The sequence below is a fragment of the Glycine max genome, chromosome 3 (assembly GCF_000004515.6).
Source record: "Glycine max cultivar Williams 82 chromosome 3, Glycine_max_v4.0, whole genome shotgun sequence".
NCBI lineage: Eukaryota > Viridiplantae > Streptophyta > Magnoliopsida > Fabales > Fabaceae > Glycine > Glycine max.
In genome coordinates this window covers 36,637,772-36,663,835 of record NC_016090.4, presented here as the reverse complement: position 1 = coordinate 36,663,835, position 26,064 = coordinate 36,637,772, and the positions used below count along the sequence as shown (strand labels likewise).

Sequence of the window (26,064 nt, the reverse complement as noted above, 5' to 3'; positions counted from 1 at the left end):
ATCCCGTGAAGCTCTTTCAAGGTCCCCACAGGCAAAAAGTTTGGTTGAGAAATGGCAAGTTGCACCACCACCCAACTGTGGGGTGATGTTTGTTGTTGGTGTCTTCTAGTTCTACCCTAGGAACCTTCCTCATTCATTCCAACCTTTCCACCTTCGTTGAAACTTTCAAGGCCACACAAGTAAGTACACCACCCTAAAATAAAACTATGTATATTATAATCATCATAATATGTGGAAAAATAATGACCTTGAAAATACTACAACAAGAAGTTGGAATGCAATGCCATATTTTTTTTCTTAAATATATTTTAGTTTCTTGGGATTTTTTTTAGTTTCTCAAATTAAAGTTTGTCTTTTTATTCCCTCAAAATATTTATTTTAATCTTTATCTCAAGGAATATTGAATTCATAATTGGTGATGATTTTTTACCATTAAAATTTGATTTTGACAATCAAAAATCTTCACAGATTACAAATACAATATTCTTAATTTCACACACTAATCACATATATGAAAAATGACTAAAATAATATTTTATGAATTTAGAGACTAAAAAACCTACTTTTAATTTAGAAACTAAATTAAACAGAAAGACCCTTACAATTGGAGGGCAAAAATATATTTAAGTTTTTTTTTTTAATATCAAAATGCAATGCTCCTTAATTTGCTCCACCTACATGATTGGCTAATCGACCTGTGAGAGGATTTGCTAACCCAACCCAACCCTTCTTCCTTAAGCGACACATCACCTCGGCAAGACACAAGCACCCTTGTGTGTTATGTCGGTATCTCAATCCATTTATAGAGTTCTTAGCCAAACTTGTCGATGTGACACCACTTTTCCTTGTACGTTGTGGGTGGGTTCACAAATCACAGTCCTCCCAACTGAAAACTGCATTAACGGCCTTTGCCAATTGTTCTCTTCTTTCAAGTTGTAAAATGGAAAAAAAAAATAGTTTTTTCACATTTCATAGAATAGAAAAATGAAAAATAAGAGGGAAATTTAAAAAATGAATAAGTATAAAGTAAAGAAAAAAATAAAGTGCAAAATAGGAATAAACATTAGAGCATAAAAAATGTATAGTTTAATTTAGAATGTATTTGTTTTAACATTCACGAGAACATTGTTACATAACATGAAATGAATTGGAGTGAATATGCATTAGAACGTGTTTCAACTAACAAGCAAACACTCTAAGGATGTTTGTTTTTCTCTTATCTCACTTTTCAATACACCTCAACATAGCCAAAATCATGGATTGACATTCAATTAGGTTTTAAAGAGAGAAACAACACTCTTAAACATCTTGATTTGGTTTTCTCCAAAAATGTAAAAAGTGAAATGCTTTATATGGAAAAGTAAAATGTTGTGGTAGAAAAAGAAATGACTATAAAGTATAAACATAATGATATTATTGTTATGAAACAAATAACAAAGGCTCACTCCATCATGAGTCTAAATATTGAAAAATCCAGAAGGGTTGTTCTCAAATTAGGTGGAGGGCCACCCAAAGCTCTCATGAAGTCTAATATTGGAAAAATTCACATAGTGACATAGGTAAAAGTTTACTCCATAGTTGCATTTAGGTACTTCTTAACCCAAATCGAGTCTTGTAATTATCCCATCAAGTAGAGTACCAAATACATACTGTATTTGAATTACCATCCCTACTCCACTTCTAGGAATTATCAAGTCAAAATGGACCCCAAATAATTAATAGTTGGTTGCTTCACTGACGTGCATCCAAGCTATATGGATGGTAATCAAAACACAAACTTTCTACATCTCTTCCACCTTTGCTTTAGGCCAACCTGTCGCTTGTCTTTGACCTGAAGTAGTTCTAGTAGACTTTGAAAATCCTGGAAGACATGGCTTGATCTAATATATTCATAGCATAGTTTGGTTTGGGTTTTGTCATGCTCTAATCATGTGTTGAAACTTCAAAACTACATATTTCGAAAGAATTTCTGAAAGTATAATTTGCATCCCTTGTCCACTTATTCCGAAATATCTACACAGCCAGCCAAACCTTTAGGCTACTAGACACATGAAGAAAACGTTTTTTTCTTTTCCTTTTAAATGGTAGACATCATACGATTCCATAAATTGGCTACATCACAACATCCTATCTCTGTGGCGTACGACTAAGTTTTATTTGATCCTTCTTCATTAGGAATGACACTTTGGTATAATGTTATGGCTCAAAAACATCATCCTTCCTGCATAATCAAGTATTGGATCTTATTAACCAGTGTCTTAAAACATTAGTTAAAGAACTAAAAAAAAACATAAAAAAGTCATGGACAGCAGACACTGATTAACATTTACCTTAACTATTTTATACAAAATTTTCTTTTGAGAGTTCAATCCACATTAAGTATTTAGTAATTTTTTATCATCATTATTCTTAATTATTTGAGGCTGCGTCCAATTTATCATAGTAACTCTATCAGTTTTGTTCTGCCAAGACCCTTAAGCAATCAGAAACTTTAAAATAGGTTCTGGACCACCTAATGGTTGGTCTCAATGCTCAGGGATATGAATTGATTCGTGTCACAGCCATATGTGGGGCTAAGCACTTCCTACTCCTGAGCCCTTTGGAGTTTGGAGGATGTAACACTAATGGTGAGTTAAATGGGGCAAAGCCTCCATAGTGAATATGTAGTTGCCAAAAATAAAAAGTTGTTGTTAGCACAACTAACGCCATATAGCTGTTAGAATCTTATGAACATGGTCATCACATAAAGCATGTATCCAACAAATTTAATGTGTAAAACGTATGGCTTGAATCAATGAATAGCCATGCCTACTCTAACACCTAATATCTGACATACATCTTTGAATTTGAAGTATTCATTTTGTAGGCCCCCTTCATACAACAGATCTTAGGGTGGGGGAATAGAGAAACGTACACCATAGTTTGCCTTCCTTTGCACACAATAACATAATCTCATTGCCTGTGTAGGGAATAATAATGGAGCGATTGCCAACTCTCAAGTCAATTCAATAGTCATAACAATCAAAGAACGCCACGAGGGTAAAAAATAATAATAATTATACAATTGATCCTTTAATTAGAATTAAAAGTTCAATTAGGTCCCTTAATTATTAAAAAGTTCAATTAAGACTTTTAATTTTTTAAAAACACTATAATTGTAACCTTGCTGTTAGTTTACAAACACATCAATCAAACTAGTGTAACTGACAAAAAGGGTATGATTATAGTGTTTTCAAATAATTAGAGGACCTAACTTTTTAGTAATTGAGGGACCATATTAAATTTTTTAATAATTGAGACACCAAATTGAACTTTTAATTATAATTAAGGAACCAATTGTATAATTAAGCCTACAAAAAATGTTTAAGACGTGAATCCAATGCCTTATCAATGTGTCCCATTTCTTCAATACCAAGTTAGTTGGCCAAGTTCATTGAATGTTAGCTAAGTTGATCTATCCCATTCAAGCCATTTGAGAACGAGCCAATGGCTTGGAAATTTAGGCCTCTTGTCCGTCCAGGTACACCCCCTTTTAGTGAGGAAACATCCAAAATGATCCTGCCAAAGACAAATACAAAGTCAGTATGATACATAATATACCCTTTGGTGCTATTGTGCTAAATAAGTAACGACTAATGAGTTCAGAAGGCTTACAAATTCTTGGATTCCTTTTCTCCTGAGGAGATGCAGTTTATGATGATTTTGTTATCAATTTTGGACACTGAATGGTCCATTGGTAAATCAATCTCTATAGGTCCTGTTGGATTGACAGATTAAACACATCAATTTATCTTCATGGTTTTAAAATTGTTGTAAAACTACATATCAAGTTTTACTAGGAAAATTCTTACCGGATTTAGGTGGAGCAGTGATGAAACCGTCAAGTCCCAATAGTTTCTGCACCAATGGATACTTAATATCAGGATGATTAATGGTAAAAAAAACATCTCAAAGACTCTGGAGGTCTTTGCTTCAGAAACACTTACCTTAAGTCTCTCATAACACTCCTCAAGTTTTTCATTGTATAGGATGAAATCAAATACTTGAGAAGATTTCCCTTGCTCAATCTCAGCCTCAGCATTACGTAGTCGCTTAAGGATCTGTTCCTCGGTCTCTGTCCCTCTGATTTCAAAGCAACCAGTTTAGCACAAAAAATCATGGTCTGATTGAGAATTAAAAAAGCACCACTAAGTAGCAACAACTCACCGGTCACGAAGGCGCTTCTCCAGCTCCTCCATTGATGGAGGACAGATAAAGATGAATATGGCTTCAAGAGAACTGGCCCTCACAGATCTTGCACCTTGAACGTCAATATCAAGAATACATCTCTGAAGCAATTAAAAAAACAAAAAATCATTATCTCAGATAAGAGAAGTTAAAATAATATCTGTAGGACGGCAATCTTACAATGTTGAAATAATATTACACTCATAATAACAAAGCTTCCAATAAAATGACTTATAATAAGAGTTAAGCAGCAGAAGCAACTTACTTTCCCTGCATCTGCTACCAGTTCGACAGCCTCAACACTTGTTCCATACAGATTACCATGGACGGAAGCAAACTCAAGAAACTTTCCCTCTTTGATTTCTTTCTCCATTATACTCTTCTCAGTAAAATGGTAATGGACCCCGTCTTTCTCCATACCTCTTGGAGCACGGGTGGTGTGGCTCACAGAAAAACCAAACATAGATGGAAATTCCTTCATAAGCATTGATATCAGTGTTCCTTTGCCTACTCCAGAAGGACCACTAATAACAACAGGCTTCTCAGCATTGCCTATCACACCTTTACTCCATGCAACCACCTCAGACCCCAAAATTTTTTGCTGCTGCCTAACATATTGGGTGTCAATCTGTGCCAATAATGAGAAAATGAGACATTAAGCATCTATTAGACAATTATTAGAAATCTAAATTGTTACAGACTACGGAGTTTCCATGCATTAATAGTCCTTCGTTATCATATATGAATAGACTAAGGATTGTGTCTGTGAAACACCAACCTCCAGGAACCATATTTGATCATCTGGCTTAGAACCCTTCTTAAGAATCAGTATTCGGTCTTCCAAAGGCACAGCTGAGAGGCCATTGCACGACACAGGTTTGGTGCCCCGCACAGTGGGACGAACCCTGCAATTTTAAATAGATATCAGCAACAAAAGCCTGAGAGAAGCAGCTATGAAGCGGAGAAACCTTAAACTGACCATTCTCCAAGACTACGGTCAAAAATTTGAACTTCAATGGACAAAGTTCCATCATCAGCTCCACCAATGACATACTGTCAAAAAAATGGAGGCCCAGTTTTTGCTTTAGGCAGAAGATTTGACTAGGCACTAATCTAATTATGAACATACGCAGAGATTATCTTCATATTCATATTCATAGCATATTGCATAAACTCACCGCCTTATCGCCAACTGTAGCAGTTGTTTTGCAAGTTACGTTTTTCAATTCAAGGCCATTCAGAGCCCCATCCTGCACGTCATCAACAAGCAATGCTGGTGCTTCTCCCTAGTGATCACAACCAAAGAGAAATTAGACAAATTAAAGCAAAACCACTTTGACAAACATTTGATCATCATAATCAATTTGCATTTTGTAACCATTAGCAGGGAAAAGAGATGCTTACCATAGAGAAATCGGTGCCCAAAATCCTGGTTTAAGCTAAACCCTGAACCAAAAAAAAACATAAATAGAGATGAATATCATGTAAATTCCCAAGGGATCTAACAATATATGCAAACTTCCATGTAAAGAAAATAGAGTGCAGAAGCTCCATTGAAATTAGAACACATTACAGGTTGGAAGATAAAAAAAAACAACAGCAAAATATCCCAATGAAATTTAAATAGAGACAAGCCCCGATTTCATCAACTTCCAGAAAAACAGGACCCAAAGAAAAACATGACGGGAATTCACCACTCCTAGTTTTTTTGTTTTTTTTTGTTTGTTTTTAATTTATCTCTTCCTGATCCCTGACCATGAAAATTTGGACCACAAAAAAATTTAATATTTTTTAAAAGCAAAAACCGTTCAGAATTTCCAGCAGGTTTAAAAAACCGAACTTGAAAATTCAAACAAATAAAAAAACAAAAATTTAGAAGACCCAGAGAAGGAGATGAAGCAAAGCCGAAGAAGTGGATCAAACAGAACAAAAACCAGATCGCAATGCGACAAAATCCGAAATCTGGAACAGGTCGAGACCGACAACCTTAAATAAACCTCGGAAAAGGGAAGCAGTTAACAACCTTAAAAGAAAAAGAAAAAAAAGAGGTGTGTGTTGGAGGCGAGAGGGTGTTGTTGTTATCACGAAATGATGGAAACAAAGGAAGGGTGATGTAAAAAATGAGAGAAGAGGAAGATGAAGTTGGAAGAAACTGTGAGGAAGGTTTTCTCATATTTGTAGGCGGAAAAGCAAAAAGGGGCGGCTTTCGATTATTAGCCAAGCAAGCAGGACGGACCTGTTTTTCGTTTTCTTCTGCGGTGCTTATGAGAACCTTCTTCTTTTTTGTTTTCTTTATTCATTTTTGAAATTTTCATTTATTTTCTCTTTTAATTTAATTAAAATGTAAATATTTTTTTCAGGCAACCTTCTGTCGACAGAAAAAATAATAAGAGAAAAAGAGGTATCCTATTCTTCCTAAAATACCTCACAAATATTTCTAGTTACTAATCTTTATATTAATAAAAGTAAAAAAAGTCTTGGGAAAAAATTCTTGTACATTTGAGCGTGAGATTTTTAGATATTTTTTACAATTATAAATTAATTATTATCATATGCTGGTTCCTAATTTTCCTTTTGTATTAGAAGTAGAAATTTCCAGTATATTCAAATGGTAAAGGGCACGACGTGTGTGATACGAGAACCATAATTAGTAATGATGCTCATAAATTGATTAATTTAATTGAATAAAAACTACAAAAAAATAAATTAAAAAACAGTGAATTGAAAATTAAATCATATATTTGATATTACAAGAAAATAGTTTATTAGTGAAAAAAATATTGTAACAAAAATATAACTTTTGTCACTAATATTAGCATCAGTAAAAAATTTGTGACATTTTTAAACTTACATGTAAATTGCTAAAATTAATTTTTACAATTTTAATTCAAAACAAACTAAACTTATGAGGGTACATGATTTTATTTAAGCTATTAACTTCTTACACGAGACTGCGTATGAAATGGACCATTTAAAAACTTGATCATCACTGTGTAAATCTATAACTAGTAATAAAAGAAATTATTACATTTCGAGTATAAGTAATTATTGTTTGATAATTTTTTAATATGACCAGTTATTACATCGATATCTAACTAAAAAAAGACATTTAAGACATAAGCACGGAATGCCCGTTTACTTATTAGCAGAGAGATTCAGATTTTGATAACATTGCAATTTACAGCTTGTACGTATAAACATATGGATTTTGAGATTTTTGCAGAGTTGAGACGTTGAGTAGTATCACTCTTAGATTTTCTGAAGAGGCTTGATGCGGTTAATAATAAATATTTTTTCAATATGAAGATTATTTTATAATTATAAATTCATAAATATATATATATATATATTATTTTAGATTTAGAATAAACAATTTAAATTAAATACGATTGCTTTTAATTATTGATAAATTCTTTTTAAAAATAATAAAATTTAACTTAGAGCTAAAGATGAAAATTAATAAATTCTTGTTTCTTTTTTATCTATATACTTTATATTTTAATGTAAACTTTGTTTTAACCAATAGAAAAAATATTCTGGAGATCAAATTTTATTGAGATTTCTATAAATATATTCAAGATTTTAGATCACATTTCTACTCCATCACATAATCCTTATAAAAAATTTTAAATCTTAATTTCTTGAGCAATTGAGATTTAATTTTTACATTAGATCTCTAATCCCTTAGTAAACCTAATTTAGAAATTAGGTTAAGATTAAGTTAAAAATATAGGTTGGTTTAATATTATGGAATTACGATAAACAATAAACCAAAACCTATCGCTAGAATTTATATTTCTAAATAAATTTTTAAAATCTGATCAATCTCCTTATTAACCAAATAAGAAAATCGTTATATCCCCTAGTATTCATTTAGCCAAACATAATATCTAATTAAAATCCTTTCCTTGTCCCACCACCATTAAAATCCTCTTTCTTTCTCTTATTTTAACCAAATAGTCTCTTACTCTGATAGTTATAGTGGATAGAGTTGTTTTGACTTTTTAAATGGCATGTTATGCAGTCTATGACATTTTATTTTACTTTATTAGACTGATAATAAGTTAATAACAAATTTATAAAGGTTGAATCATAATCTATATTGGCAAATTTGACGTTACGCACCTTTAATATATTTAATGTAAATAATAATTAAATTCGATATTGTTTGACTGCTATTATTATTATCATTGAATGTAATTAGTCAAAGGTTTAGGCTGAGTTATCGTAATAATTTTTAAACTGAATTTACAGGTCTTCCATGCATTTCTAGCCTTTAACAATTAACACTCATCTCCTAAAATAATTTATTTGTAGCCGGATTCTTTTTTAATAAAAGTGGATACATTAGTGACATAAATAGCATATACATTTAATGGAATGTCATGTCGCTGATCGTAATCGTATTGAACACCTATTTATGTTGAATATATAAATACTTTAAATACTTTTAGTTAGAGTCTTTATAATATTTTAAGACTTCTATGCAATAAAATCGAAAGCTATGATAACTGGATAAATTTTAGCATTCTATTATGTGTTTACAATTGTTGATACTCAGTTTTTTTCTTTCTTTCTCAAAGGTATATTTCTTTATAAAATACTTAAAATAGAAAAAATATTATTCCAAACACGTCGCAACAAATACTCAAACGTTAGTTCACTTTCTTAAGAGGGATTTTCTCCTTATCCGATTCCTTAAAATATAAATGATGTTTTAGAGATTTTCTAATTATACTAATTTAAGAGTTTAATACTCATGATGCATTGTCGGTATAAATTTTTGTACTATATATCTGTATCAAGCAATAAAAAATCATAATTAATATCACTTTTACGATAATCATTATAATGAAAATCATAAAACTGATCATACATTATAATTATAATTTGTGATTTGATAACACATAAAACTATTTTACACTACATATTTTCTCTTAATTTAATTAATTGTATTCATTATATTATAACCATATCCTAATCCTATAATGGTATTTTTTTAATCATATCCGAGTTTTGCACTATATGTGTAATGTGTGTCCTCTGGTGGGTCACCACCCAACCTTAAAGTTTTAATTAACTAAGCATGTTTTATTTGTCTGGAAGAGAACAAATCAATTTCTTCTTCAACTGTGGTAGGTAATTAAGTCGGCAGACTCAGTCAGCTGAACAAATTCTCAGTAGTAGTGTGAGAGTGTGACCAAATTCTTGGACCTTTTAAATATATGTTGACGCACACAGAAAGCAACCAAAACTCATTGGTCTTTCAAATCTGTACAAGGATTCTTCTCTTTCCGCAAAAACAAAAATCACAGTTATATTCCACCATTATTTCCTTGCATCTTGTTATTCAAAAAATGTCCATGCCATTTTATATGTGTACGTCTGGATATTTTAGAGTAATTTAGTTTATGTTTTTACTTAGACAAGATAAATACTTAACGTTGAGATCGAGTGAGACTGGGGATATTTCACCATAGAAATTTAAAATTAGTGGTTAAAAGAAAAGACACAGAGGCTATATTATATAGAGGTGTAGGTGTAAGTGTAAACACACTCTTTACTATAATCTTTTTAATTGACTCATTGACTATTTTTTTTTTTTAAAAAAGCTATAATTCAGTGACTCAAATAAATTTTTATGATATTTAACAAAATTCAATTAAAAATTATATTATTAGTATTATCAATATATATAAACTGTCTAACAGTTTGTCAGGTGTCAACTGGTGAAAGTTGCAACATCATTATTTTTTTCACTTTTTTTTTTCTTTTTTCTTCTTGTTCACTTTAAAAAAAAAAAAAAAAAACTGTGCAAGGCACATCCCGTACACCTAGTTTCATTATATAACCATCCAATTAATGTCTTATGTTAGTGATGTTACGGTTATTGTAAACATTTCCCTAACTCCAGACTTATAGTGCCTTGTATTATACGCAGGTTAGATTTTGTGCTAACAGCCTAACTCGTCTTAACTTTACAGGGATGGAAATATAACTAAGAATATTATTTTGAATATGGGAATATTTAGCCCCAAAGGCAAGTAGCCAAGAATACAAAACCATAACCTAATCATATAATTTATTCCATAAATAGTAGCAGATTCAAAGTTGAATTTCAGTAAAGTTATCCAACTCATTCTTTATATCATGATATTGATATGAAATATTTATCCATTTCATTAGTAATTGATTTTTGTTAGATATTTTTTTCATTCAGAAGACTTAAATTTGAAATTTTATTTAAGAAAATTAAATTTAAAATTATTTGAAGCAAGAATTTATTGATACTCATTTATTTACTATTAAACTAGAGCTTCGTGGGAGAGCACTTTACAATCCGGTTTCAAAATTTAAGATGACTTACTCTTTAATATTTACGGGCAGCTTGTTTTGAATTTGGTTTTTACATATACAAACATATATAAGCTTGGCTTTTTTTTTTTTTTTTGGCTCCTAACTGTTTTGCCTTCAAAGTTCTGAACATTTTCTTCAACATCGAGCACTGGTAGGGAAAAAAAAAAATCAAGATCGCTTGGTAGCATCTTTGGCATTACGTGCTATATAGTTTCTTTGACTGCTTTCTAATGGAATTATAACGCTCATTTTGATTTTATTTACTTGGGTTTTCTTCTAAAATAGGCACACTCCGTTTTGCTATTAATTCCCTTGTTTGGAAAAGGGTCTCTTGATTTAGTCTTGAAATTATAGGAATTTGACTTTTCTCTAAAATGTGTAATTTACTTTAAGATTGTGTTTGACAGAGAGAGGGAAGGAGAAACATAAAGGAAAAAAAATAGATTTCATGTGAGTTCTATATGTTTTACCCTTTATTTTAATTAAAAATAATATTTTTTTTTTATTTTTATTCTCTCAACTAAACACAATAAAAAATATAAAATAATATTTAGTAAGAGAAAAGGGGAGAAAAAGAGGAGATTTTTTAAACTTCTCTGGTTTGCCTCAACTTTTAGGAGGAGAGAAAAGAGAAAAAAAAAAAAAAGCAAAATCATTATTCATTTAATGTTTGTCCTCTTTCAATATTGGAGGATCAAAAGGAAGGAGTTTAAAATATTTTAAATATATTGATAAAATATGTTCTTATTTATATTTTAAAATCTAAAATTATATGAATATAAAGTAAATTAATTTTTAAATTTTTTTTCTTCCCTTGCAAACCAAATAAGAAAATAATTATTTTCCTCCACTCTTATCCTATTAACCAAACAAAATATCTAATAAAAATTTCTCTCCTTTTTGTCCTTTTCTTCCCATCTTTCCATTAAAATTTAAATTCACTCTCCACTTTTAATTGAACCAAACAAAAGATAAAGTGGGTGACTCAATTGTTGATGACAAAATCAATCGTAAGTATTACTTGCACATACTAAATCATAAATATGTAAAAATATCATCAGTTTATTATTTTATAAACGATCAAGATTACTTGAGAGTAATTGAAGTTGTATTTGAATTTCTGTTGGCTTCTGTTGAACATAAATCTTTTGTAACACTAGGCTTCACTTCAAAGTACATTGAGATTTAAAAATTATCTCATTCAAAGACACACTTAATTCTTCTAGATGAGTTAAAAGTATTCTTTGAGTTTCTGTTAATCAATCTTTTTTATATATGTAACAAATTTATCTTTAGAAAACTTAGAAGGCTTAAGAAAAAAATTTAATACCCATGATCAATCAATGTTCAAAGTTACATATTGAATCTTACTCTAAACAATTCATTTAAGAATGCAAAGTAAATAATTTTAGTTAATCAACTATTGATATTATATTTTTTTATTTGTAAAAATAAAAAATATGTATCTTAGAGTTTAAAATAACTTAGTTACTTTTTTTAGTCAATTGAATTAGACATTTTATAATTATTGATATTATATACGTTTGCATAACAAACTACAAATATATCAAAATATCACTTTAAAAGAATTAAATTTGCTAAAAAAAATACCATAAGGAAAAGTTGCACTCGACATGTATTCAAGGAATCTTGCATTGGATTAGAATAACTAATCTTTTATAATAAAAAATATTTGGTCTAAAGCCATCCCATTGCTTCAACGATACATTCATACATATAAATTTACTTTACTAATGCCATTATTCTAATCAAACTTATGTTACGTCTATCCTCCTCTTTTAATTAGGAGTGTACGGTTCTTTAACTTTATTACTACTTTAATTTAGCGAAAATGTTTTAAGGTTGTTGAGTACTTGTGAAATCCATGTTTGAAATTGATTATTTTTAAGAAAATAACTACTTTTGCAAAAGAATATTGTGAACAAGTGAATCGAGTATATGCCTTTTATTATAGGTTTTGCTGATAGTCAATTGGACACTTAAATGCAATTACCCGAACAAGCGTGGCTGTACTAGTGATTGGTGGAGCAAATGCAAAATATCTCAATTTTTAATTGTTTTCTTATTGTAATGATATCTGAACATATCTTTCAGAAAATTGCATAACTTTAGATCTTCAGCATTTTGGATGATCGAAAATATTTTAAGAAAAATGTTAAAAAGAGGTTAATAGTATGAACTCTTTAAACATACAACAAAGTTTGATTTCTAGTTATACTGATCCAACAATACCAATAAAAAGAGAAGTTTTCTCTTGATTAATGCTCTACTTCTTTCATGTATTAGTCTTATGAATTTCAACTATAAATTAACATACATTATTTACAGAAAAGAAAAAAAAAAGGTAACAAATAAAAAAAATTAATAATTTTTTTAAATCAGCAAACAAACTTTTTGGTATAATTTTTAATACAATTCTAATATTCTACTATAGTTAACAGTATTTTTTTATATATGATTTTTTTAACTAATATCTTAAAAACACTTCCTAATAAAATGTATATTTTATTAAAGATTCCATTTTATTTTATTTTGCGAAAGATTCTCTTTGATTTTGTTGCTTTCTTGAGGAAACTTTTCCCACATAAAGTTGCAACATTCAAATCTAAGGCTCATCCTTTTCTTTGTTCTATCTATATCTATTCAATCAACTTGGGGTTTTTAGTCAAAGTCCGCAGTCTCTACCCTTTACTTAAAAGACCCCATAAAGAGAGGTTAGCATTATTCTGCTGAGAAGCTGGTAAGTGGATGGATAATGGAAATTGAAAAAGGGTTTTGGCTAAAGCTAATCTCATTTTCAAGGTAGCTATCATATCATCATTCACCTCTCCCAAAAGACAACGAAAACGCTAGATGGTACTAAACCAAAGATTATTACATTTAGATATATTTTGTCAATATATACATTATTTACTCTTTAATAAATGAAAAATTAAAGTGCTTATTTAAAAAAAAGTACTTTTAACATATTACTATTTTCTCTATTATTTGATGATTTATAGGTTTTATTCACAAAGGATAGCATGAATATATATAGTACAAACATATCAGCCAAAAAATCAGCATGGCTTGTGCCTGGGGCAGGGACTGAAGGTCTGAAACCATGTGGATGCCTAATAAAGTCTAAGTCATGCTCTACCGTGTTTCTTGCTTTGCACAACTGTGATAGACTTAAATTTGTTTGGAGAGGAAGAAAATAAAAAAGTTCAAGATAATTTTTAAGAGTTTTATTTTTTTTTGCTTGATTAAAAAGAAAAGTAATAAAGTAAAGAAGAAAAAGTGACTTGATTAAAAAGACAAGTAATAAAAAATCTCGGTTTTTTTTTTCTTTTTTTCTCTTCACTCATTCAAAGAAAAAGGTTAACCTCTGTTTATTATGGTAGACTTTGGAAAGAGAATTTGAAATGATTTTGGAGAATTCTTTCCGTTTGATATTAACTTAAAATGGGCAAGGAGGACAAAAAAAGATTAAAGCAAGTTGCACTTAACGTAAGAAAGAAGGAGGTGATTTTTATTTTTATTTTTTATTCAGCCCGTAGCCTTCACCTAAAGTATCTTGATCATATCACATCCCTTTTAATCTTAGAAATATTTGATTTTTAAAGAAAATCTTATTTTATTTCTTCCTATTTTCTTTCCAATTACATAAGTAGAATGATAATTTAATATTTATTTCTTTTCGTTCTTTTTTCTAATTATTTTGCTTATTAATTTAGAGACAACGCACAATATAGTATAACAAAAGGATCCTAAATATTTTTTTATTTATTATATTTTTTTTACTTGTCTTTGGATAATTTTAACATTATATTATTTATTTTAACTATTACTCTACTTAAAATATCGAATTTATTTTCTTAACGAATTACCGATCTTTAAATTAAAATGGTAAACGTTAAAAGTTAATTAAAAAAAACTAGCACTATAATTACTTATATCATGTATGCCATTTTATATTTTTTATTAATTTTTCAAACATTTTGTCATTTTCGATTTAATGAATTATTTAACAATTGTCAGTTAAAAAATAATTTTTCAAATTTCAGTCAGATTATCTTCTTTTTTTAATTATGGAAATAGACCTTCAGACTTTTCTTGTCCCATAAAAATCACGCGTTCTGTTCATTTCTTTCCCCAATTTGGTTTTTAACAACAAATTGAACGGAATGCCAAGAAAAAAACCAATTGAGCAGTGAATACATATCAAGAAAGTATGGGATATAAAAAAAATGCGAAATGGGCCTAACGCTAGAGCATAACAGTAACTTTGGGCATGTTTGACTTCTCATCCATTATCGCATGATCCAGCGCACCAACATAAAAGATACCCAAACAAACATGTTGTTGTCTTTTAAGTACAGAAGAAAAAATAGTAAATTACTCTAGTTACTTTTGAAGTTTTGTGAAATTACATAAGTACTTCCTAATTTTTTAACCATTACAATAACTTTTCTTAAAGAAGGTGTTGATATAAGATCAATTTGTTTTAAACAAATTGTTTAGACAAACACTAAAAAAATATATAAACCTACTTATTTTATTAAAATAAGTATTTTTTTCAACAAATAAATTTAAATAAATTGACCATAATATATAAGAGTGTCAGTGTAAACTTTTTAAGCATTAAAAAAGTATTAGTGTTAATGTCTTCAAACATAAAAATGATTAATGTGTGAATAAAAAAAAAGAGTAATGTTACGTATAATTTGAAAAAGGATTCAGGAGATACAAATGTAATTTATTCAAAAGAAAAATGAAAAGAAGAGGCAATTAGAAAATAAAAATGAGCAACTACAACAACTATGATAGGGCATGAGAAGATAAAAATCCAAGAATATTGGAGAGAGAATAGACAATCGTAGCCATATATGTTTTGGGGGCAAAGAAGTCTAATAAGATATGGGCTTTTACTTCTTGTAGTTCTGTTTGGCTTTCTACACCTCCGAAAAATTCAAACAGACCAAACTAACCCTGTACTCAACCACCCAACACTACTATGCCTCACCTCCACCCAATACCACTACTACATGCAAACACCAACAACCAACACCACCATCAACGACCATGGTGTAGGGAAGAAGTTGCGATGGAGTTGGGATGGCAAAGGAGGTGGAAAATGTGACTCAATTTTGGAAAGACTATTCCTAAAGACACTATTGTTTTGGTACTTATGAAATAACCTTTTTCAGGAAGTATGCTAACATATTTTTGCAATAGTTTTTCTGAAATTATGTTAGCATAATTCCAGAAAAAGGTTATTCCAAAAGACATTATTTTTTTATACTTTCAAAAAAAACTTTTTCAAAAGCATGTTAACATACTTTTGGAATAACATTTCCAAAATTATGTCAGTGTACTTCTAGAAAGGTCATTAAGGAGAAGACACTATTTTTTTATACTTCCATAGTAGCATTTCTTGAAGCATGCTAACATAATTTCAAAAAAGTTATTCCACAAGTATGTTAGCTTGCTTCTAGAATGGCTATTTCAGAAGTATAAAAAATAGTGCTTTTTGTAATAACCTTTTTGGAATAGGGTCATGTTTTCCATCTCCTTCCTCATCTCAACTACATCACATCTTCTTCCCTGCACCATGGTCATTGACGATGGCGTTGGCTACTAGTGTTTGTGTGTAGCGATGGTTTATCTAGTTGGGTTGAAGTGAGACACAATGGTGTTGGGTGGTTGGATGAAGGGGTAGTTTGGTCTGTTTGGGTTTTTTTGGAGGTGATGGAAGAAAAAAGGGATGCAAGAAGTAAAATCCTAAGATGTGTTTTTGGTTAAAGAGAGGTCCAACAAGATAGAGTACTTAATTCAATAAGAGACTTTATTATATTCATGTCATGTACATGTAGCCCGAGAATGGTGCTTTTTTTTATTCACCACAGTTGAGAGAACAGTTGAGAGAGAAATTAAATTACATAAGTATAATCCAAAATCAAACAAGTCTAGTTTAATTGGTTGTGTAATTTGTGTGAATTATTATAATTTTTTTTATACAAAGTTTCATTACTATGGATGTTTTTTTTTTCATTTTCTTAAAAATATATTTTTAGTCCTTTATTTTTTTTTAGTTATTTTGTGTTGAGTACAAGTGTGAGGTAAAGTCCCACATCGGGTAAAAGTGGAAAGGTTGAGCACCATATAAGTGAGGAGAAGACCCATAAACCTGAGCCTTAAGGTTTTAGGTTAGAGTGTGGTGTCAGACTTCTTTATGTGGTGGCTCGTGGTCCACAGGTGTACCCCTCGAATCTCCCCAACAATTGGTATCAGAGCCAGGTTCAAGTTGGTGACCGGCTCAGACGAGTATGCAAGTACCGCAGGTGGCCAGAATGGCTAGCGGGCAGGGCAAGAACCGCTGGATGATAAGGTTTTGGGTTAGAGTGTGGTGTCAGGCATCCTTATGTGGTGGCTCATGGTCCACAGGTGTACCCCTCGAATCTCCCCAACAATTTTGTTATTTATCTTTTAAATTTGGTTCAATTTATTTCAAAACAATTATCATATTATTTATTTATTTTTTTACACAATTTTGAACCATATTCTAACTTATTCGATATGTAAGACTTGTTTAGTTGGATCAGATACACATAAACGAATAATTGAATTAAAAAAGGATCATAAATTTAATATAAATCACATGAAAAATAATATAAGACAAGCAATCAAAAACTTAAAAAAAATTAAATATATTTTTCATATTCATAATATAGGTCATTTTAGTTTTACTATCTAAAGTATAAAAGTACAAAGATCACAAAAGTTTACGTGCACAGAACATAAACTACCTTATTATCAAATTTGTGTAAATGATAATAAAAATTCGAGTAAGCATAAACTACTCATCATGACATATCGTTGAACATAGGTACACAATAAACATTAAACTAAATACAAAAAGAAATCATTAGTTTTGTTACCCAGTAATAAAAAGTTAATGAAAAACAATTGTTTTTAACATATACAAATTAAAAATATATATATAATGTTAAGATTGCAAAACATTTTTTCGTAAAGAAAATTATGGCTCGCGGAGATCAGAAGCAATTTTCTCTAACCTTTCCGATTTTAAGCCTTTATCTTGTTTATGTTCCAATCCTCACTTCAAAATAATTGTTTTGATATTGTTCTTCCCATGGGCTTGGGATGATCTGATCTTGGATCTCCTTGCTTTAGTGTGTGGTCGGAGTATATTTATAAGGGATTCAGTTAAATTTAAGGTATTTATGTGTATAAAATAAATCACTTATCTTTTATTCTGTCTCATGGGAGGAGGTTGCAACACGATAATTGCTGCTCACCAATTTATCAACTACTACTTAGTGAAAGCTCCAGTATGAAACATATTTCCATGTACTTACCGAGCATATGACCTGTTTGGTACAAATATTTTTTAATCTGAAAATATCCCACCAATTAATCATTTTAATTATTTAAATTTTATTTAGTATTTTCAAATAACAATAATTTTGTGTTTTCCACATAACAAAATAAACTTTAATAAATTCCACATATTGAATAGGAAGCCTTATTATCTCTCTACATTATGAAAATTGAGCTATTTTCTTTTTTTATAATCATTCAATTTATTGTATTATTGACTTTTTTTAACTAACGACATATAACATAACTATATGTATATTTTTCGCACATATAATATGGGAAAAATTTATATGTATCTTGAATTATTAATGATGGTTTTTATTACCTCTATGAACTTTTGAGACATATGAAACTGTACGTTTTAGTTTCATTTGTTACTCAGTTAATTATATAAACTTTGTATACTGTCATTTTATAATAATATTAATTGTTTAGGAGATCACTAAATAGTAATTTTTTCATACATGAAGAAATAAAAAAGAGAAAGGACACATTGAAAACGAATAAATTAAAAACCTATAACATTAGCTTGGAGGGTTAGGCAGAATATTTGGGATGAGAAAAATCATGCCAGATAAATCAGTCCTGAAAATCACTCTTCCGTTTTTTTATTTTGACTGACTAGATAGTAATATGTTCATGGACCATACAAGAGTGAACTTTTGTAGGTATATAAATATAATAACTATAATATTTAAACGATTTTGTCTTCTTTGATAATATAATAATGTATAGTTTAATGATGTTGACATTTCCATTCAAACAAAAAATTAATACAACAGGCCATTATACGTAGCTACACTGATACACTCAACACCCATTAATTGTTGCCACGTACCAAAGATCCACCTGTGTTCAAGTTTTGAACATAACACGTGTAAAATTTGAATTGTCTATTTGGTACTATACTATATGGGAGGGCCACTCATAATTTCTAGCCGATCGACATCACTTTTAATTTAACAGAGGATAAAAATAATTAAAAGCTTCATTTTTCTGTTGTGCCCCTGGCTTTGTATCATCATTCACTTTGTCATGGTTTCCATTTATTACTTGCTAAATCAAAAGTGAAAGCACTAGAATTGGACTTATAGAGGAACAAAGATTTAGTAAAAATCAAAGAAAATGTTTACTATTAATTGGTATTAGATTAAACATTTTACGATGTATATACGTTGTTCTAATTAACCGAAAAATAGATTTACTTCTTATCATCAATATTTATTTATAAGTTAACTTATTTTGACACATCACTTCCAAAATCAAGGGATAGCCAGGAACGAATCCAGGAATGCATTAAAATGAGGACCGAAAATGAGGCACACACAAGTTGCAAGTTAAATGAGTTGCTATACACTTTACCAAGGAAGGAGTAGAGATTAAGATTGAAAAGAAGGTAAACATGCGTGTCCAATAATATAAATACACGAAAGGTGAAGGACTCAACAAGCAAAGAAAAAGAAAAACTTCCATTAATCCATTCCTACAAAACACAATCTGAAAATTATATATTATTGGTCAGAAAATATTTTGCTTTCTTCCTTTGAGTAGTAGTGTAAGAGTTTGCATTCCTCAGGACCCCATCTTCATCATGTGTGTGGTCTACACTCATCCCTCCATTCTCATTCGTTAATAACAATCTCACAAAAACAAAAGTACACCCTAATCCTATGCTTGCTCGATCATCGAATGAAAAACCAAAACCCTTTCTTTCACTTTGTTGTCTCTTCTCACCACTTTCCCTTCACTAGTCACTACTAACATTATTAAAAACACGCTATGAACAACGAGTACCCAACAATCATCGCTTCCACCACCCACGGATCATTAGAGGAACAAGAAGATGAACACATCACTGAAATCAGAGAAATCCACGAGTTAACCCCGCCGCCGCCACGTGGAAGAGCCTGGGAGACAGTGCATCATACCCACAGGTCAAGCTCTCTGTCCGTAGCTTCAGAAGGTGGCGCCTCTTCCAGCGACAACTTCAGCATGAGCAGAGAGTTCAGCGCTCTGGTTCTCGCAGGGTCCTGCATCGACCACGACAACAACAACATAAGTCCCATGAACGAAAACAACCACAACAACAACAGCAATAGTAACAGCTTGTTGGGGAGGATCAGAGAAGAGGACTTGATGGAAGAGACGAACCCTTTGGCGATCGTGCCGGATAACCACCCTTTGCAGGACCCGGTTCCGTCGTCGACGTCTCAGGGAGTAAGGGGTGGTGGTGGTGGTGCACGTGAGGAGCACGTGTCGGTGCAGATGGTGAAGAAGGAGGAGGTGGATGCTAAGATATCGGCGTGGCAGAACGCGAAGATTAACAACAGGTTCAAGAGAGAAGACGCTGTCATCAATGGGTGGGAGAGCGAGCAGGTTCAAAAAGCTTCCTCTTGGATGAAGAAAGTTGAGGTAAGCAACGTTTTTCTTTGCTTTTTTCTCAAGGTGTTACTTCAGTTACTTGCACGTTGATCTTCGTGGTTTTTTTTTTTTTTTTTGTGGTGATTATTATTAGTGGATTGATTAAGTTTCTTTGTGGTTATGATTGCTCTAAAAACTGGAAACAGAACAGGGTTTGATTGATTGAGCATTGATCCAATCGATACATGAACAGGTTAACTGTGAAATTAAAGAAAAAGTGAATAATAATAATAATAATAATAATAATAATAATAATATTATTATAGATGGATTAATGTAAAGAAAAAAGGTGGCGGATTATTTTTTGTTACGAATAATTATAAAATTACATCCCATTTCCATTAGAAATTTTACTCTTTTAGTGAGTGGTTTTAGCTATTGATGATAAAATTAACATATGTTAACACATTAGTGATTTTTTTTTATCATACTTGAATTTTTTGTTTGATACAGTATCATACTTACTTGTGATCGGTAAGTTCACATAATATATATATATATATATATATATATATATATATATATATATATATATATATATATATTTCTTCCCATCTCATTTTTTTTTTATTTCATTTTTTAATATATATTTTTTCTTCTTCTTATCCCTACCATTGTTCCACCCAACAATAGGATAGACAGAGGTTTACCTTTTGTATTTCTGTGGTATGGGGTTTTTTCATGTGGGCTTGACCATATAATACCATAGGTTTAATGGGAAAATCATCATCACATGTTCAACATGATGTGAAGATATCACGCCATCTCAAATATACGAGTCCTTTGAAAAGTTGAATTAGGATTAATAAGTTCTTTCTTCAACATACACCCTCTCAATTTTCATTTTTTTTTCTTACAACTACCTTTCTTTTTTTCCTTTCTTGTGTTGTCAAATCGAAACTAAAACATCATTCACCTTCAATCAATTTCCATAATGGTACATTCTTTTGCGCCTTTGATTTCCTAGGTAGAATCCGAGATGTTCTTACAGATTCTTTGAACCAGTTATGAGACTAATCCTTGACTTGAGTCTAATCACACATAAAGTTTCTCTCTCCTCCCAAGAGTTTATTCTACAAAAATCAAACAGATTTTTTTCTCATAAATTTAACGTGTGTTGCCTATTCAAAGATAGTTGATGGTGTTTATGTTAAAATATAGGTTTTTAGTAAGGATTTACAAGGTACAACCTAAGAAGTATGGATCTGCAATTTTATTTTTTTAGGATTTACAAGGTACGGCCTAATAATATAATGCTCTCTGAACCATTTAAGGTATCAGTATAGGCTCCTACAGATGAAAAAAATCCCACCTTCATGTCAAAGTCAGACATGCATTCATTCTAGAGCATTAAGCATGCATTTACTTAGATGCTGCACCAGTTTGCATGTATTTAATTAGATGAATATTAAAGGAGGAGGATTTTAAATTTCCACATCCTTTTCTTTGTTAGTAATCATCGGATTCAGAATTTCGTTAGTGAAACTATGTAGTATATGCTGAAATTCCAAGGAATGAGCAATCTATTTGCATATCCACCCTATACCACTTAATACCTTGAAATCATGCTAATGAACTAAAGCACAACTTCAACGATATGTTCACAGAAAATCTGAAAGCAGCATTGGATAATTCTGTTCTTGGCTTCTTGCAGAAGCTCAAATATTTCTCATCTCTTAACAGATCCAGACTTGCATAAGATATTTGCTCGGTTTTCATTCCTGAAGTGCTGCTAGACTTTCTGTTTGTTCAACTTTTGTCATAAATATGATAAACTCTACCCTTTAACTCATTAAAATTGAACTCAGCAGATTAACAGGTACTTCCTTAACTAGTATAGTGGTAATTTTTTTATTGTTCACAAACAGGGTTGGAAGTTTGTCAGTTGTCACTGGTCAAATTTCAACTAGGATTTGTTTATTCAAGATGGTATGTGGGAGGAAGAAATATTTTTTTTTCCAGAATCTGAATGTTGATCGCTGGAAAACTCAAAACATATAATTTATTTGAAGCCTGAAGGATTATAAATGTTCAGTATTATGATAGAAAACATATCATAGCTTTCAAACATTTATTTTTTCTGAATGTAGCGTGAACTTTAAGCAATATATGTTCAGTATTATAAATCTTCAGTTGGACTGTCTCCTGAAAACCTGGTAAAAGACCTTCAGCCACTGTTTTGAGTCCATTATCAGATTCAGATGCATCCTTGGACCAATTGTTGATGAAAATAAAGCACTGCAAATGTCTGTTAATTGTTGTTTGTTATATCATTTTTCTTGATCTTTTCTATTTCCGTGTTCTGTTGGTTTGTACTCTTTTTACATTCCCAATTTTCTGCATAGTGCTATATCATGCCAACTCATTAGCCATGGAACAATTAGTATCATGTACTAGTACTAAAGCTAGTTTTTATCACCATGCACATGCTCTGATGCTCAAATGAAATATATTATAATTGCATTTGCATAACTGCATTATGGTATTAAGAGAATGTTTGATTATAATTACTTGGATGACAACAATATATAAACCTGGATTTTGATTTATATTTTGCAAGTCCAACGTTTATTTGTACTGTAAATTCCATATAGAGCAATTTCAAATTTCCCATACTTATGTAGTGATTCCTATTACACCATTGGATTATATTCTGTGTGGTTGTGTTGAATAATTTCAAGAAGATGAAAGTAGAGGTCACTCCCATAAGTATCCAAATGTCCAAATTTACAGAAGGTACAAAGAAAACAAGAAAGATCCTTCCTTATGTGTGTTTGGGTAGCTACCAGAATTGATTCTAAACCCCAAAATCATGGTAAAAAATTGAAAAAGTGGAAGCAACTATTTGATGCTTTGGCTTTCAATGTGAAATTAGAATTGATTATGGAAAAATGAATCTAATCCAAACAGACTAACTGTCGACCAGTGACTTGCAAATGTTTTGACTTTTGACAGGTATTCTTGCTTTAACTAAAACTCACTAATTTTTGTTGCTAAAGAGTTAAGAGAATCAAATCACACACCATTTGACTCATGCCCATATATACTTCCCTCCCACAGATTAGATAGATATATAGAGATGAAGGGAGAGAGAGAGAGAGAGAGCAGAAGTTCATCGTTGATTATTTGGAGGCATAAAGGTACATAGAAATACATAAATTTGTTCACTTGCAACTTTGTATAGTGATTTTAGACTATATATTATCAGAAAAATGAGAAGAAATGCAAATTACCCTAAGTTAATGTTGCCACACATCATAGAGCTCAAACAATAAAAGAGAAACTTAATAGAAATAACTCACTGGGTTGAGCTCTATTTATAGAGCCTATTAGAGAGGTAATAAACCACTAACAAGCATTCCAAACAACCTAAGATCTTTTTCTTTGTTGACTGCAACAACCGAAGATCTAACTAAACAATGTTCAACTAACTAATATCCTGTAACATATATAGCATTGATAAACAACAATAGATGAACTGTTCATGATACGATGGATGGTGAATTGCAATACTACGCAAGTGCCTTGGGCTAAATTTCTGTGATGATTTCTAATGCAGCCTCTAGAGTTTTAATTACCTTACCCTTTAAGTTTGTGAAATGAGTGACACCTTGTCGCTTTTGAATGTGACTGATATTTTATTCAGCAGAACAGGTTAATGTGAGGAGGCTACTGCTTTTGGCCTTTTAAATGCGTGTGGGGTTGGTTTATAAGAGCTTTCCTCATGTTGAACGTAAAGGTTCAGATCATACTATTGCAACAATCTTGGGTGAAATTTTGTAATATAAAATTTCTTCACGTGCACGCTATCTGTACTATGCCATAAAAAGTAAAAAAGCTGGTAAGATGTTTTGTCAAGTTCTATTCGTTCTAGTATCAAATTTTGCATTTGCTAACACCTAAGCTTGTTGTCATATTAACCACTTCTTTTTGTTTCTTTCCCAACAAGTTCAGTCAACACTATAATCATCACAGGATCCTTTGACCTCTCGTGATCACCCAAAATCTGTAAAGAAAATTAGAGGCTGCGTCACTTGCAAATTTTGTTAGTCTAGCACAAGTTTAAAATTAAATCATTTATTAGGGTGAATTGTGTAAAATATTTGATAGATACGCTATGGGTTATCCTACATCTAGAGAGAAGAAAAAAAAAAAGAAAAATATAAGTATAATAGAATTTATAATATGATAGGAAGAGAGACATTGAGAGAAAATAAGAAATATTAGTAAAATATTTAAAAATTAAAATAAAAAATATTTTGTCTATCATTACCGATGAATTATTTAAGATCATCACTCAAAAAAATATAACTCTTTATTCTTTCCATTAGCAAAATTGTGATTATATACTCTAGTTATAAAAGAGATCCTAGGCTGTAATAAGGAAATTGGATACAAAAATATATTGACATATATTTTAACATATCCTAGGTTATAATAAGAAAATTGGATACAAAAATATATTGACATATATTTTAACATATCCTAGGTTATAATAAGGAAATTGGATACAAAAATACATTGACATATATTCTAACATACCTCCGCAGTTGAAGCTGGAGGTTGTCGTACGCTAAGACTGTTCCAAAAATCCTTAAATAGAACTAAGGGAAGACCCTTTGTAAAAATATTTACAATCTAATAGTGTGACGGGACATGTAAGACTTGAACTTCCCCACGAGCAACCTTTTCACGATTAAAGTGAATATCCATCTCGATATGTTTAGTGTGTTGATGTTGAACAAGATTTCTAGAGAGAGATATTGCACTAACATTATCACAATATACCAAGGTAGCTTTCCGAATAGGACAATGAAGCTCTTGAAGAAGGTTTTGTAACCAACAAGACTTAAAAAACACATTGGCAATGCCGTTTGGTGGACTAAGAAATTAAATTATCACCAAGAAACACACAATAACCCAATGTAGAGCGTCTGGTATCCAAACACTCACCCCAATCAACATCTGTATAAGAGAGAAGAGTTGATGTGGAAGATGGATAAAGATGCAAGCCATGATCAAGAGTACCTTGAATGTAGTGCATAATGCGCTTGAGAGCGTGCATGTGTTTTTCCCTTGGGTCATGCATCAATAAACACACATGTTGCACCACATAAGCAATATCGGGTCTCGTGAAGGTGAGATATTGAAAAGCCCCTACAAGGCTTCGATAATGAGTGGATCAACATATGGTGTACTGGAATTAGCACTGAGCTTTGGTTTCATGTCAACCAGAGTAGGAGATGGCATACTGTTATGGACAGAACACATGAGGCACTATTACAAGCAGCACCAGTAGTAGGGAATGTTATGAAGTAGCAGAGCAAAGAAGAATTAGTAGCAAACAAGAAGGAGACAAACACTCACCTGAGGATCAAAATGGCCTAGCACGCGTAGGGACTGCATAACAAACTTGGACCAGGGATGTTGAGTTGACACCTTAGCATTGGAAAATTAGAATATTCTGTCTGCTCGAAGCATCTTTCTGTTAGGATAATATCCCAATCCGTTAGTGCTAGCATTATCCTTTAGGATCTGCAAAAATAGCTTGAATTAGAACAACATTTCATTGCCTATAAATAACAAACTTATGTAATGCAAAAGCAAGTAGAAATATAATTAGAAATTCCCTCTCTTAATCTCCCTTTTCTGGAG

At 31.1% G+C, this 26,064-nt stretch overlaps 2 protein-coding genes across 5 annotated transcripts; one reads left to right on the top strand and one right to left on the bottom strand.

Moving 5' to 3' along the window:
* Positions 1-2,739: 2,739 nt before the first annotated feature.
* Positions 2,740-6,486, bottom strand: LOC100808931 (guanylate kinase 1). Of its 4 annotated transcripts, none has more exons than XM_041014041.1 (11): positions 6,464-6,486; positions 5,632-5,673; positions 5,406-5,513; positions 5,207-5,280; positions 5,006-5,132; positions 4,493-4,855; positions 4,207-4,328; positions 3,987-4,122; positions 3,852-3,897; positions 3,655-3,757; positions 2,740-3,558 (listed from the first exon to the last, which is right to left on the bottom strand). In XM_041014041.1, exons 2-11 carry the CDS (start codon positions 5,632-5,634, stop codon positions 3,441-3,443), a joined length of 1,200 nt encoding a protein of 399 aa, XP_040869975.1. In that variant the 5' UTR covers positions 5,635-5,673; positions 6,464-6,486; the 3' UTR covers positions 2,740-3,440. The 4 variants fall into 4 exon arrangements, with proteins under 4 accessions (XP_040869975.1, XP_006576829.1, XP_003521183.1 ...); XM_006576766.3 differs by having other exon boundaries at positions 6,214-6,481; XM_003521135.4 differs by having other exon boundaries at positions 6,251-6,465.
* Positions 6,487-19,436: 12,950 nt separating this feature from the next.
* On the top strand, positions 19,437-25,960 carry LOC100819435 (remorin 4.1). Its single transcript, XM_006576765.4, has 2 exons — positions 19,437-20,400; positions 24,059-25,960. Exons 1-2 carry the CDS (start codon positions 19,768-19,770, stop codon positions 24,071-24,073), a joined length of 648 nt encoding a protein of 215 aa, XP_006576828.1. The 5' UTR covers positions 19,437-19,767; the 3' UTR covers positions 24,074-25,960.
* Positions 25,961-26,064: the final 104 nt, after the last annotated feature.

What these genes read in the sequence shown, in the direction of transcription:
- LOC100819435 (XM_006576765.4), top strand. Translation starts at nt 19,768, where the DNA reads ATGAACAACGAGTACCCAACAATCATCGCTTCCACCACCCACGGATCA.
- LOC100808931 (XM_041014041.1), bottom strand. An exon ending in ATCAAATATGGTTCCTGGAG is followed by an intron (nt 4,856 to 5,005) that starts GTTGGTGTTTCA and finishes TTATTGGCACAG; the next exon opens with ATTGACACCCAATATGTTAG. An exon ending in GAAAAGGAATCCAAGAATTT is followed by an intron (nt 3,559 to 3,654) that starts GTAAGCCTTCTG and finishes TGTCTTTGGCAG; the next exon opens with GATCATTTTGGATGTTTCCT.